The sequence below is a fragment of the Micromesistius poutassou genome (assembly GCF_964030765.1).
Source record: "Micromesistius poutassou genome assembly, chromosome: 2".
Classification (NCBI taxonomy): Eukaryota; Metazoa; Chordata; class Actinopteri; order Gadiformes; family Gadidae; genus Micromesistius; species Micromesistius poutassou.
Genome location: NC_140272.1, coordinates 16,755,526 through 16,768,820, shown reverse-complemented (window position 1 = coordinate 16,768,820; position 13,295 = coordinate 16,755,526). Strand labels below are relative to the sequence as shown.

General features: G+C 43.3%; 2 protein-coding genes across 2 annotated transcripts; one reads left to right on the top strand and one right to left on the bottom strand.

The window, feature by feature from the left end:
- Positions 1-3,133: 3,133 nt before the first annotated feature.
- LOC311339434 (uncharacterized protein) lies at positions 3,134-5,849 on the top strand. The gene is made up of 5 exons (XM_084464825.1): positions 3,134-3,324; positions 3,854-3,949; positions 4,512-4,578; positions 4,770-4,858; positions 4,986-5,849. Exons 1-5 carry the CDS (start codon positions 3,271-3,273, stop codon positions 5,058-5,060), a joined length of 381 nt encoding a protein of 126 aa, XP_084320951.1. The 5' UTR covers positions 3,134-3,270; the 3' UTR covers positions 5,061-5,849.
- A 1,893-nt stretch (positions 5,850-7,742) lies between these two features.
- Positions 7,743-12,447, bottom strand: slc45a1 (solute carrier family 45 member 1; the record flags this gene model as incomplete). Its single annotated transcript, XM_084463936.1, has 8 exons — positions 7,743-8,015; positions 8,572-8,777; positions 8,977-9,153; positions 9,275-9,425; positions 9,589-10,463; positions 11,214-11,438; positions 11,540-11,632; positions 12,021-12,447. The coding sequence occupies 8 exons, from the start codon at positions 12,445-12,447 to the stop codon at positions 7,743-7,745; spliced, it is 2,427 nt and encodes an 808-aa protein (XP_084320062.1).
- Positions 12,448-13,295: the final 848 nt, after the last annotated feature.

Here is a 13,295-nt window from a genome sequence, read left to right as displayed (position 1 = left end):
AATGTAAACATGTAAGCATGCGTGCACTTCAATGCTTGTGTCAAGTCGCTGAGAGAAGTCAACTTATGTTGGCCCTATGTTCTTGAACCGCGAGAAAGGCAGACAGAGCATGCAGAACACCGCTGTTCAAAACAAAGGAACTTAGTTGGCCCCCACTGATTTCTCCAATTATGGGGTCCCTTCCCCCGGCCTAATCTCAACCTCTGCTCTTTGATGGTCTTCTCTGCTCAACTCCCCCGACACATTCCACAAGTAAGGACCAGTTCTTTGTCCTGTTAGAATTAACCTGCTCTATTTACTGCCTTTTAGCATTAGAGTGGTTAGCGCAGAGAACTAAACCGTGCCTTCAGCTCCGTCTTAAAGTTTGCTTAAGACTATGGAAATTTATGGCGAAATGCTGCCAGTTATTGAACTTTTTTTTTACTTTCAAGCACAAAGAGTTTATGTTCTCTGCCATGTTGGTCTCTGCAGAACCATAACAAAGCTAAAAATAGCTCCACAACTCCCAGAGAGGGTACATTTGATGATAAAAATCATAGCGAATGAGCAATGAGAGACATTTTAGCATGAAACTGTATTTAGTGGATTCTGTTTTATTATGTGTTCGATCATTTATTTCCCATGCACTTCACAAAACGATTTTCTTCTTCTAAAATAGTTTTGAGGCAAATGGAAACATGGTCAGTTTGTAGTCAAACAAAGAGGGGAGGGGACAGGAAATGATCTCACGAACACTCCCCCTCTCTGATTGCTCCCATTTTCCAGTTACAGAAAGGCAATGAGTAATGTTGTCTGCTGTTTTTTAGGCTCTTGACTTTTCCTCCCATGGATTTTGGTTGTGTGCACACTGTGGCCATTACAGTGCAGACGTCTGCCTCTCAGCTTTGCGGTGCCCACATGGTCTTCATTTCCCAAATAAAAGGCTGTTGTGACTCTGAGCAATGCTCAAACAAGACCCAGCAACGAAACTCTTGCCTTTCATTGGCTTCGTCATGTATATCATCACAATGTACATTGATTAACATCGATTGAAAAGGTTTATCATCCGTTTTGATCTTTCATCATCAGGGCAAGGATCCAAAAATACATTTTAAGAAGATGTGGTGCTAATTACCACGTCACACACTCACATGTTTAAAATAGAAACATGTATTATGGTGAAGAATTTGTTGTTTTCCTCTCCACTAAGGAAACTGAAGAAACAACCATTCAAAACCCACACTGGCACACACTCTTTTCTTTTAAATCTCGGCATGCATTTACACTCAGCAATTATAATTGAGTTGAACATGGATGAACAGGTTTGAGGTTTGAGTGCCTTCAACATCCATTGGTATTCTTGGGTGCCATGGAGAAGATCATGATCCAAGCGGTTGGGCTTGAGTCCTTTTTTGTTAGTGTGGATTGAGCAGATATATGCTTGGTTTAACTATATGGAATTATATATATTTTTTTACTTCAATGTGCTGCATGCAGTGATGAATTGGCTGTAGATAAAACGGTGTCCTGGAGGCGAAAACCCTTAAGACTTGTGAATGTGTTCTCACATTGAGAACAATCATTTGTCAAATCTTACCCTGAATGTAACATGATTCCCTTCAGGTGAGTGTAGAAAACAGAACCTGAACAATTCTCACAGTTATGTGTAGCCACTCCCTTTACACTTTGATGAGTAAGTAGGTTGTGCAACCTTACTTTACCTCCCCTATTGTGTAAACCTAACAGACTTTGGTTATGACTTTAAAGATAACTGTACAGATTCAACTGTATGTCTAAATTACCATGGGCAGATGTTTTTGTGGATAATCATGGAACACGTTATCATTTACCATTATTGTACAGGATTGATTTACTATAAAATCCACAGATACAACATTGCAACATTGAGTTTTAATAGTTTGAATGGTTTAATGCAGGAAAGTGGACCATACATGATAAATGATACATGTCATGGGTGGGAAGAGGTGCCTTGCAAAGTAACTGTGGATGTCTGACTGAGTACATGAATGCTATCCCAAGCAGATCCATGGCACCACTGGGCCTTTGCTCTGGCCTCCCTGGAGATGGGTAGGCAAGAGGGATTTCCCCCTATTAGAAAGAATAAGATATAGTGTTGCATAGTTCCTAGCACAAGTATGTAATTCACTGATTGCATGTTTAAGGCCAAAGTGCATGGGCAAGCTATTAGTTGTAGTCTTTTGTTTGTAGACTATCATTAGTTTAACCATTTCTGCAAAACATCTTTAAACAAACAAAAACAGCAGTCTATTGTTTCATAATCATCCAAATTACTGATACCTAACATATTCTCAAAATACTAACTTTAATGTTCAAAACTACATAGTGCTGACACAGTGCCACAGTGCATATATCCACATGCATACACTTTTAGTGGAAATTATTTCAATACTCTTGTAAAGCAATATGTTAGAACAATAAATTATCTTACAAATAAATAAAAGGTTATTATTTAGGCTCCGTAAACTACATCTTAATCAGCTCGATATTGGAGGTGCTTGTGAGTCTCACAGTTCAGTTTGTAGGCCTAGATGTTGCATACACATTGCATTGGTAAATTAACTTTCGCTTTTTGAAAGTGAAAGCTTATTCTTTAATCGATATTTCCGTTTTAATAGCATTTGTATTTCCCTCCTTTGAAATAGCAATACTTTATGAACGTGTATGGATGTATGAACGTGGTTTCCTATAATATATACATCATTCAGTTTTACCTCCAATTTTCTGCATCTCCTCAGAAAAAGGCAGGAGGCAAGTCAAGACAAAGGATGCCGTCGTGTGCTCTAACTAGTTGCAGAGACGTATCGAATGCACATTTACTAATTTGGTTGTTGGTATATTTTAAAATATCGATAGAAAAAAATCAAGAATCGTAAATGTGTATTACAAATCAAGAACTAACTGTTCGGTCGCAATAAATATATAAATAAACGTTATGAATAGTGGTGAAGCGCGAGGACCAATCAAAAAAAAAGAGAGCTGGGCGGCGCTTACGGGGCGGGATGTTTTAAACGGATTGACAATGAATCTGTCCAATGGAGAGAGCGTATTCTAGGCAACGTCCAATCGTACTCAACAAGGACCTGCGGTATCCTCCAAGTCGATTTGCAGAGAATTCAACAGAAAAGAAGAGGTTGGTCATCACCATTTCTCTCTCTGCCTCGTAAGAGAAACTCATACGGGGTCAAAACGCCAAATTAATCCGACCGAAGAAATAACGTATTCAACGTTAATTTAATTCCTAAATCAACAATGGCTGATACAGCAGTAGAGAAGAAGGCACCAACCACAGAGGTTACTGCAAAGGTAGGGTGAATATTCTACATTAACTAGTCGAACTAACTAGGGTTAGCTTTTGAAAAGTACTTTTTTTTTACATTGATAGCTTAATTGATAACGGTAGCCCTTAAACGAGGTTGGCAGTCGGCGTTTGCATGCAGCCTGAATCAGGAACTCGTCACTTAACGTTAATTTAAGTACCCATTTTAACGTCAATTTTTAATCGTCGTAATCAGCCTTGTTAATAAATCAACATGGTACATTTGGGAGTTGATGAAATGGATATCTGAGCAGCGTTCGATCCAAACGTTGGTTGATGGGCACACAAAGCGACGACACAGCTGGTGGAGCGGTGCCACTGTGGGCGGGAAGCCGCTTTACCACCAGCAGCCACCGCACGAGCTCCACACGGCCCAAAAATGATGGGGTTTTAATATTTTAAAGTCCCAACAATTTGAAAAGACTTTCTTTTTTTTGGTGGGGCGATTGGTAGTCGGCAAAAATCGCAGTTGGCGGTGACAAATGTACAAAGTGATAACGGTGGCATTGTTTCCAGGAGCTGAAAGAGAAGAAAGAAGTCGAGGTGGAAGTGCAAGAAGATAAGAAAGAAAAGAAAGAGAACGGCAGTGGGGACGCACCTGCCAATGGCACAGTGAGTGGAGGCACAGGCTCCTTAACAAGCCTCATGGCCTTTTGTCTTAGCACCACCATCGTGCAGGTGTCGCTAGTCCCGCCTCCATTCAGCTGCTCATCAGCCTTTGCTATCCCACGGCGCTTTGTTTGGGTTGTGAAGCGGCACAGCTGCTCGTTACTAAGCTTTGGACGTCGACTTTTCTAGGACTTTTACCCTGTCAAAGATCCATAAAGCATTTCCATGGCCGTAAGACCTAAACAAAGGACTTGCATTTTTGCATGATACGTTTTTTGACAAAGCGACCACAAAGGCATACACCAATCAGGATGGTGCCTTTTCGCTTAATTGAATACAAGTAAGGGAATGTTTAGCAGTGAAATCGGTTGTACAAAAGCCAATCAAATCCTTGGTTCAGAAGCAACTGCTGTGCTTGGCACATTCACAACCTAGACCTGCTGATCTTCCCTTAAGTAATACTTTTATTCTAAAAAGATTTTAAGTTCATTGTGGATACAATTGTTGGAAGATATGTTTTTTGTTATCCATTATGCTGATGATAAATATTCCTCCTTTCGTTCAGAATGGTGCTGATCACAGTGAAGAAGCTGCCAAGGAGGTAGCTGAGGAAAAGCATGAAAATGGCAACGGTATGTTGTAAAAAAACAAAAACAGAAATTGACTCTGGATCCTACACTTTTTTTGTGTTTGTTCGTCCCATTTGCAATTATTTCCAATTCTGTTGGCAAGGGTGGCCTCAATGTTACCTTCAATAGGCTGGTAGGGTGACCTCTCTGTGTGTAGTGCTGTAATTCACAAAGCGATGGGTCTGTTTGAACAGGGAAGGCAGAGGAGGCTCCCCCTGCTGAGAAGGCTGAGGCACAGCCTGTGAAGCGTGCCGCTGAAGAGGAGGAGGAGAAGGAGGAGGAGGTTCGTTCAGACATGCTTGTACAAGCTTTTAAATTCCACAGTATCTTAGGAAAACAATGCAGTCTTTCAACTCGATCTTGTGGCTAAGATGGGACTTTTGTTTGAATAATTATCATCTTTATTTTAGGAAAAGGTGGAGACCAAAAAGCAGAAGACTGAGGAAAATGGAGATTCAAAAGCAGAAGCAAAAGTAGAGGCCTAAACCTCTGCCATGTTTGTTTACAGCGCTGCCTAAAGGGCCCTGGTCGGCATCATTTTGTAGAGTATGTGCTTTCTGTTTCTGCGAGATGTATTGTTTGTTCCCACGGTATCCATGTTTGCACTGGAGTTTTTCAGCTTGGTGGCCCCTACTCCTTTTTTTTTTTATGAGATGTTATTTATTGGTCTAAAAAAATTGAATGTTTTCTTTTTTTTAACTTGTAAAAATTGGGCCATGCCGTATGATAAGTTTAGTTTTATAAATCAGTATGTTTTGAAGCACATTCTCTACTCTTAGTGCAGACCAGCTAATTCATTAATGGGCAGTTGCTTTCTTCGTCATGGCTCATGTTGACTCAGATTCACTATAAGACCAAAGATAAGTTTTAAGCAGGGGCTAATAGACAGTTGGCGTTAAGGCTTCTTTTTGTGTTGAGCTGCTAGTAGTTAATCCTTTACCTGGCTGCCCTGTTAACATAACAGATGGCACAAATACATTAAGGGATCTTTCTGTTATGCCTCATAAGATTACTTGACCCTATTTTGTAGAGGCAGGCTTTTGCAATGTTAATTAACCCCTCTTAAATCTTAACACTTTGGTCGTTTGTTCTGTATGCATTCCACGCCAAGTTTATACCATATCATCTACAATTACTGTTTCTGGTTTTCTATTGGTTTATGTTTAGCTGAGTAACTGTTGTCAAATACTGCCTTTATCAGAATGACATTTGGTTACTTCAGCCACTGCTTTGTATATTCTGATTACAAAAAAAATAAATTGTCTTTTTACTTATGTGCTGGATCATTTCGTTTTTTGGATCACAATCTTATGTGACATTTGTTTATTAAATATAAAAAATCTAATGTTTTTGTTCTTAAATGGCCGACGGAAAAGGTGGAGACTGTCGGTCTTCTAGCTCCCCCTTCTGGATGGATTTGGGTAAGACGGGGTTTATCATTGACTTTCAAATAAAACGTGAAGGGTGAAATGTGGAATAACAGACAGGCTCTCGATAGCAAAATTAATTTTCTTTAGTTTGATCTCACCCCTGAAAGCCATTTCAATAATTGACTAGTAAGCAGTAATTGGCATCAAAATACACAATGTAAAATACTTCATATGCTTAAATAAGCAAGCAAAAACACTTTATTTGTTTCCATAGAAACGTGGTATGTGGGCCATGTGCCCAAACGGTTCTGCAGGTCATGGTCTGCAGAGGCTTCCTCAGTCTGGGATGACTGGCATGGGGAAGGTAGGTGCTCAACGTAAAAGACTAAGGTGAAAACAAGAAACTGATGTTTCAGTTACACACTTGAATTAAGCCACTGTGCAAATATGTAATTACAGTGTTGAAGCAATGAGGTGCAAGCTTATTTCATTTGATGAGCTATTTCCCGCCGATGTCATCGGCACCCAGAGAAAGATGGGACTATCAGGTATTAATGTCTGATGCTTCTTGTGAAGAAGCTTCATTTGGTGTAGTGTAGTGACAAGCCTATAACCTACAGCATGCACTTATGGTCAGGTTAAGCACTTGCTGCTGACAACGTGACCCCCCCCCCCCCGCCCGAAAGTCCCATTTCTTCGTGTTGTCCAACGTCCAGGTTAACGATAGTTCACGTGAATCTTCTGTGAACTTCAGTGCCCGTCAACATATCAGTTTTGTGGTTCCTCTGTTTGGTTTCCAACTGAATGCTGATTCACACCCCAGTTTCAACTTCACTTCCTGATAATGACAAGAATCACTGTCATTACAACGCCACGGCCAGCCGCAGAGGGGCAGCTCACAGTGCTGCTCATGGCTATTGTGAGGGCCCCAGAGACTAGGCACCAGCACTGCACAAGTCTGAGTGTTTGGGTGTTTTTCAATGTTCACTGTATTTTAATCCTCATGGCTTGAGTCCGTTAATTATATAAATGACATCAGAGCCCTGCTGAGGACTCGAATAAGAGTACACCAGCAAAAATGTGTATACATAAGAATGTAAAAAAAAAAAAACTAAGAGTTCTATGAGCCTGTGTCAAAATATTACATGTGTTTGCACCATAATGCAAGTTCTGAATTTGGTAGCACATTCTGTCACTAAATTATGTGAATGCTATATGCTAATATATGCTCAGAGAAACAGGCAGTTAGACATTCTCTTGGCCATGTAACCAATTATATTGGCCTAGAGAAAGCATAATTTAGCTCATGCAGACATTTGGCAAATAATAATAGAAGGAAAGAGAGAAAGGCTTTTGTTAAATGTGGTAGTCATTTCTATCCTAAACAGAAACAAGTAAGGGGAGATGAAAGGTTTAGCAGTTAGAAATCAGACAACAATCACACACGAATTATATAGTCAGAACACACAAACGCGGACACATAAATTCACACATGCACGCACGGACACACATACACACACAAAACACTATCCTATTCACACATTCTGCATTCAGTGAAACGTTAAGGAGAAAGAAATGCAAGGGCACACACACTGTATGAAGGACACCGGTCATGTATAGAAATACAGAATAGGCCAATGTATGTCTGTCTGTCTGTCTAGCTCTGAGTTAAGTGAGTCAATATGAAGTAATCGTGCTGTACAGTGTGTGGCAGCGTGTGAAGACTATAAGTGCTGTGCAAAAGATACATTAAGCATCAAAAGTGTGAAAAATAATTTGTGTAGCGTACACCGATTTCTAAATGTGCACCAATAGAGGCTGGGTCTCGCTTTCGGCAGGCTCACCCTCAGGTGGGGGTAGATGATACACCACGAAGAGTGAGGAATAGAGACACCCCACGAATGACATCAGGCTTGAAAAGTACATCACCCCCTGGGCCCCGCCCACCAGCGTGGTCAGGGGTCCCATCGCCACCGAGACCAGGATTTGAGCCAGGAAATACTGGCAGCTGAGCAGAGAAATGTCCACCCCCTTCCCTCGTCTGGTCCCATCCTCAGACGAGCCACAAAACTATGGACATAACAACATAGTTGTGTAGAAGTTAGACAACGGAGGTAGACACTGCACCAGTTGAGAAGGCATACTGAGATATGCTAACAAACAAAATATGTAGTGCAGTGACGAGGTTTAATAATAGTTATACATCCCACCATGTTACCTTGACAAACTAAGAAGCAGGTAGGCGTATATTAGGGGTCTCTCCTTTATAGGACGATCCAATACTTATCTAGATACATGCGCTACGATACGATTCAGGGACGATACATTTTAATATGGAACTATCTGATCAGTCAAAATTCTTTTATTATTTTGAGCAATCTGATTGGTCGAAAAAAGTGATTTGTTTTGAGCGATCTGATTGGTCGAAAAAATCAATTTATTTCAAGCGATCTGATTAGGCGAAAAAAAAATATATTTTGAGCGATCTCATTGGTCTAGATAAAATAATTTTTTCAACCAATGAGATAGCTTGAAATAAACACACGCCAAGTGCATATACAATACAAAGTTCAATATCATTGACAGAAATGTACAGGTGAAGTAAATGGTGTGTCTGTTAACCCACCTGGGGACTCTGGTAGTATTCACACAGCAGAGAGTAAGGCAGCGTGCATAGAGAGGAGAACAGCACCCCGTATGTGACACACAAAGAGAGGATCACATAGATGTTGGTGGACAGAGTGGCCAGGCCCGTGCCCAGACCAAATGCCAAGTAGGCAAAGAAATACAGAGATCGGAGGGAAAAGCGCTCCTCCAGCTTCTCCAGTATGGCTGGAAAACAAGTCAAGAGAAAAAGCTGGTTAACAGCTTTAACGACAGGAAGGACTAAAAAGCCAATATAAACAAAGTGGTATGATAAATCTCTGTTAATAAACGTATTGTCTTTATCCAGTACTCATGCTTTAGTATATATCAACCACCCCTCCCATAATTACTCTGATCTAGTTAGTGTATTGTGCAAAAGGCTTACCTGAGTAGAAGGCCGCGCTAAAAGCATAGATGCACATTCCCCAGCAGCCCATGCTGACGCCAGCGTTGTAACGCTGGTAGGCCTCAGAGTCATGGGGGGCTTTGGGGTCCCCCTCAAACACCACCTCCCCCATGAAGTCAGTGTAGAACAGCAGCATGCCCTCGAAGGACAGCCAGCCTAAAACAGACACAGGTACCATCCATGTACAAACAACACAGGAAGCTTTGAAGGTCATTCAAAAGGAGGATTTAAATAAGGAGGAACCATTTAAAATGTGAACTGAAAGGGTCCTTCTTACCCAGAAAGTGATTGGTGCATAAGCTCCGCAGAGAGGGGGGCATCCTGTAGATGGCCACACACAACAGCTTAATTGACATCTGGGATTGGGCTTGCGCATTCTCACCCAGGTCGCTTTCATAGCGCACCCCATTTAGCAATATGTTTGCTACCTTCATTTGCCAGAAAAAGAACAAAAGTCAATGCTGTGCACCCATAAAAAACAAGTAGTGAATCAAGTATGAATCTATGACGATGTATCAACGACTGCAGCTGTTTCTATGTGAAAGTAAATAGGCCATCTCAACAAAAGAAAGAAAACAAAAACAAGCAAACCTGCTGGCTGAATGTCACCGTCCTCCTGCGACCGTTCTCCACACCGACAACTTCCGTTTCCATGAGATCACTCATGAGTGCAAGGCTCTGGGGACGTTTCAGGATGCCAGCACTTGAGCCTCGATGCGATCCAGCCGCACCTTGAGGTGCCCCTGCAGCGTCTTCTCCTGTCTGAGGTCCCACTGCGTGCTGGGTCAGCGGGGCGGCTGGGTTGGCCTCTACGGGGAGTTTAGACCCCCCTCCGGCATTCGACTCGAGCTGGCCCGCGGCCACCTGAGGATGGGGTGAGTCCCCTGGTGCCAAAGGCCGGGCTGTTGCGTCACTGTCCACGGGTTGTGGGCTCTGCTGGCCTACGTAACAGTCTATGAGCACACTGTCGATATAGGAGGTTCCCAGGGAGGAGGCAAACTCGTTGATGCCTGTGAGGGAGCCGTCCCTGCTTATGAAGCTGCCGTATTTGGGCGTGAGGGGGCTCATGGGGGAAATGGGGCTGGCGAGGCCCTCGCAGAGGCGCGCGCTGGCACTGCAAGACTGACCCAAGGGTTCGCGGTGGCGGGTAAAGTGCTCTGTGTACTGGTACCCGTAAAGCCCCCCCTCATCTTCCTCCTCCTCCAGCCCAGGCATTGCCCCAGGGGCGACAGGAGGAGAGGGGGGAAGAGGGAGGCTGGGGCTCTTCAGGTGGCTTTTACCAGAGGAGGCCTGGTTCTTTGGCAGCGGCCGTTCTGGAATACTGTTCAGGGTCATCACCGTGGCGACGACCAGGGTAACACTGGTGAAAAGGTACACCACCCGAAGCTGCCCTCCCATTGATCTTCCGAACTCTGTGTTGTCCCAGTTGATGCCCCCCACGATGTATCCGAACCCGCCTCCCAGTCCTGCATGGCAGCATTAAGGACAGCATTAAAATGCAATTAGAACAAATCTCGAATCATGACATATTTACAAATGAAGGCTATCTGTCTGTAAGCCTGTTGCTTGTTGCAGGCTTTGTAAGAGCTCAAGGGATCCATGTTATGGTTCATTGTTCATGTTCAGGCCGTCAGCAGGTTATGTTCACATAAGTATCTATACAAAAGGTTAGGTTAGTTGCAATGATTTGATTTGGATGGAACTGATATGCCAAAACATAAACAACTAAAGAATTGAACTACAAGGTTTAAAGTATGCCTGGGCGATATGGCTGAAAGACATGTCACGATATAACTTGGATCATACTGTTGATAATTGTAGTGACCTAAAAAGACTAGGAATTACCATGCTGGATTTAAACACTAAATACTCCAATGTCGATACCACAATGAAAAACACTAAAATATTGTAAATAAGTATGGTACCGAAATCTAGCTGATAGATTTGGTGGTTCAGTCGCTTATCGATATATATTGAACATGTTTTATATTGATATTGATCAAAAGTCTATCACAATACGATAATGTATTGTTTTATTGCCCAGGCCTAGTTTAAAGTGTTATCAATATGAATATAACTTGCCAAACAAGGTTACAAAAGAGGGGAGGATGAACAAATTGTATAATCTCTGTATTCTGGTCTAATATCCATATCTAAATACATTTTGAGAACCTTTGTCCTAAACCTTACGGAAGCATGCTATAGGGTTTTCTAACCTGCCAGCAATGCATGGATGTTCAGACCCCGATCCTGGTCTTCTGGGCTGCACACGTCCATCATGTAGGCGTGACTGGGGTTGTCTGCGGAGTCTGCACTGAAGTCCATCAGCACAACACCGCAGATTGTCAGGATGATACCCCACTTGTGATTGGTTGCTGTGTCGGCCAATGCACTGCCAATGTCCCGCCCATTGAGTACCAGAGTTAGACCCAGCAGAGCACCTAAGTGGAGAAAGGAAGTAGAGTTAAAGAGGTAAAGTGTAGTATAGTTGAGTGGTGATGAGTGACAGTGGAGCAGATAACTCATTCCCAGGACAGTGTACCTATTGCCAATGCAAAGATGAATGGCCTCCTCCGACCAAACCGGGATGTACAGCGATCACTCCAAGCTCCTAAGAAAGGCTGAACCAGGAAGCCTTCAAGCGAGAGAGAGAGAGAGAGAGAGAACGAGAGAAAAAGAGAAAGAGAGAGAGAGAGAGAGAGAGAACGAGAGAAAAAGAGAGAGAGAGAGAGAGAGAAAGATGGAATGAGAGAAAAAGAGAAAGAGAGAGAGAGAGAAAGATAGAACGAGAGAAAAAAAGAAAGAGAGAGAAAGAGAAAGATGGAACGAGAGAAAAAGAGAAAGAGAGAGAGAGAGAGAGAGAGAAAGATAGAACGAGAGAAAAAGAGAAAGAGAGAGAGAGAGCAAGAGAGAGAGATGGGATAGAGTTAAAATTGCCACTGAAATAAGCAGCTACAGAACACGGCTCATTTAAAATGATAAAGACAAAGGTGGATCATTGACCCTGGCCTGTGTTCACTCACCCAGTATGGGGCTGATGAACCACACCAGGCTGTAGAACTGGTCGGGGAGCCCCATCTGAAGGAGCACCGGCGTGACGTACGCCGTCTCCATGGCGTAGCTGAACTCGATGCCAAACAGCACGCAGCCGTTGAAGAGCAGCTCCGGGAAGGTGCGTCTGGGCGGGATCTCGCTGAGGTCCAGCTGGCCCAGGGGACAGGGCGTGTTGGGCGGCGGCGGCGGCGACGGCCGGATCAGTTTGCGGTGCTTCGGGTGTCTTTGGAAGTTGTTGGCGCGGTGGCTGAGGTGGCGCGTGGTGGACGTGGGGAAGCTGGCCGTTTTGGGGAGCGTGCTCTTCCATATGCTGCACTCGTGAGCCGCACTCGACCGCCCCAGGGGGCTGGACAAGAGGGGGTCACTGGGGGTGCCCATGCCCGGTGATGACATCATTCTCAACCCAGCTGTCGGCAGCGCTCAAAACGTTGACTGTTGGAGATGTTTTGATGACAACAATGAAACAAAAACAAATGCATCGTGACTCAAGGGCATCTCTTGAGGATGTGTTGTGTGTCAGACGGCGTCCACTCTCATCCCACGGTGTTCTTATAATCTGGGTTCCGTGGATGTATGTAAACATTGTTTTATGTATACTAATCACGTGACCCATGAACACCGGTTTTTTAGGACACTGCAGTACGCAGCAGACCGACAGCGGCGACGACGCTCCTCGTGGGCAGGTTGCACTGTGACCACTGCGCATGTTTGATGTGCGCAAAAGCCCACGTGCTTTTGCATGGCTGAATACGGAATATGCGGCATGGTTCTCATGGTCCGTTTCCATTAAAGAAAATGATGGATAACGATCATATAGCACACAAAGGAGAGCTACCGAAATGTCAGTTAGCCCCGTCCACCCAATGAACCAAATGTTGGCCTATTTATCTCACAGATGGTTTTCCGCTCACATTTTATGTGATGAAGGTATACTAGCTAAATTGGTGTTCGGTGGTAGGGTTTGTCTATTCCACTCCTTGTCTATAATAGTGTACTCAATTTGACAATTATTTTTTCAATGTGGGGGAATACACAACCAAATGGTGTTAGAAGGAGGCAGGCGTGCAGAATGAAACGGGAAAATAATTACCTTATCGATTGGCTCGTCATTTAGGGTCGCATTACAGTGTACAGACAAACCATAGCATTAGTAATGATTTATAATCATGTACGGTGAAGTGCGGGATTCATGTTATTTTCCTTATGACCCCCCGCTATATCCTTCGTCCCTTCTTCTCCCCCCT

What these genes read in the sequence shown, in the direction of transcription:
- LOC311339434 (XM_084464825.1), top strand. Translation starts at nt 3,271, where the DNA reads ATGGCTGATACAGCAGTAGAGAAGAAGGCACCAACCACAGAGGTTACT. An exon ending in AAAGCATGAAAATGGCAACG is followed by an intron (nt 4,579 to 4,769) that starts GTATGTTGTAAA and finishes CTGTTTGAACAG; the next exon opens with GGAAGGCAGAGGAGGCTCCC. An exon ending in AGGAGGAGAAGGAGGAGGAG is followed by an intron (nt 4,859 to 4,985) that starts GTTCGTTCAGAC and finishes TCTTTATTTTAG; the next exon opens with GAAAAGGTGGAGACCAAAAA.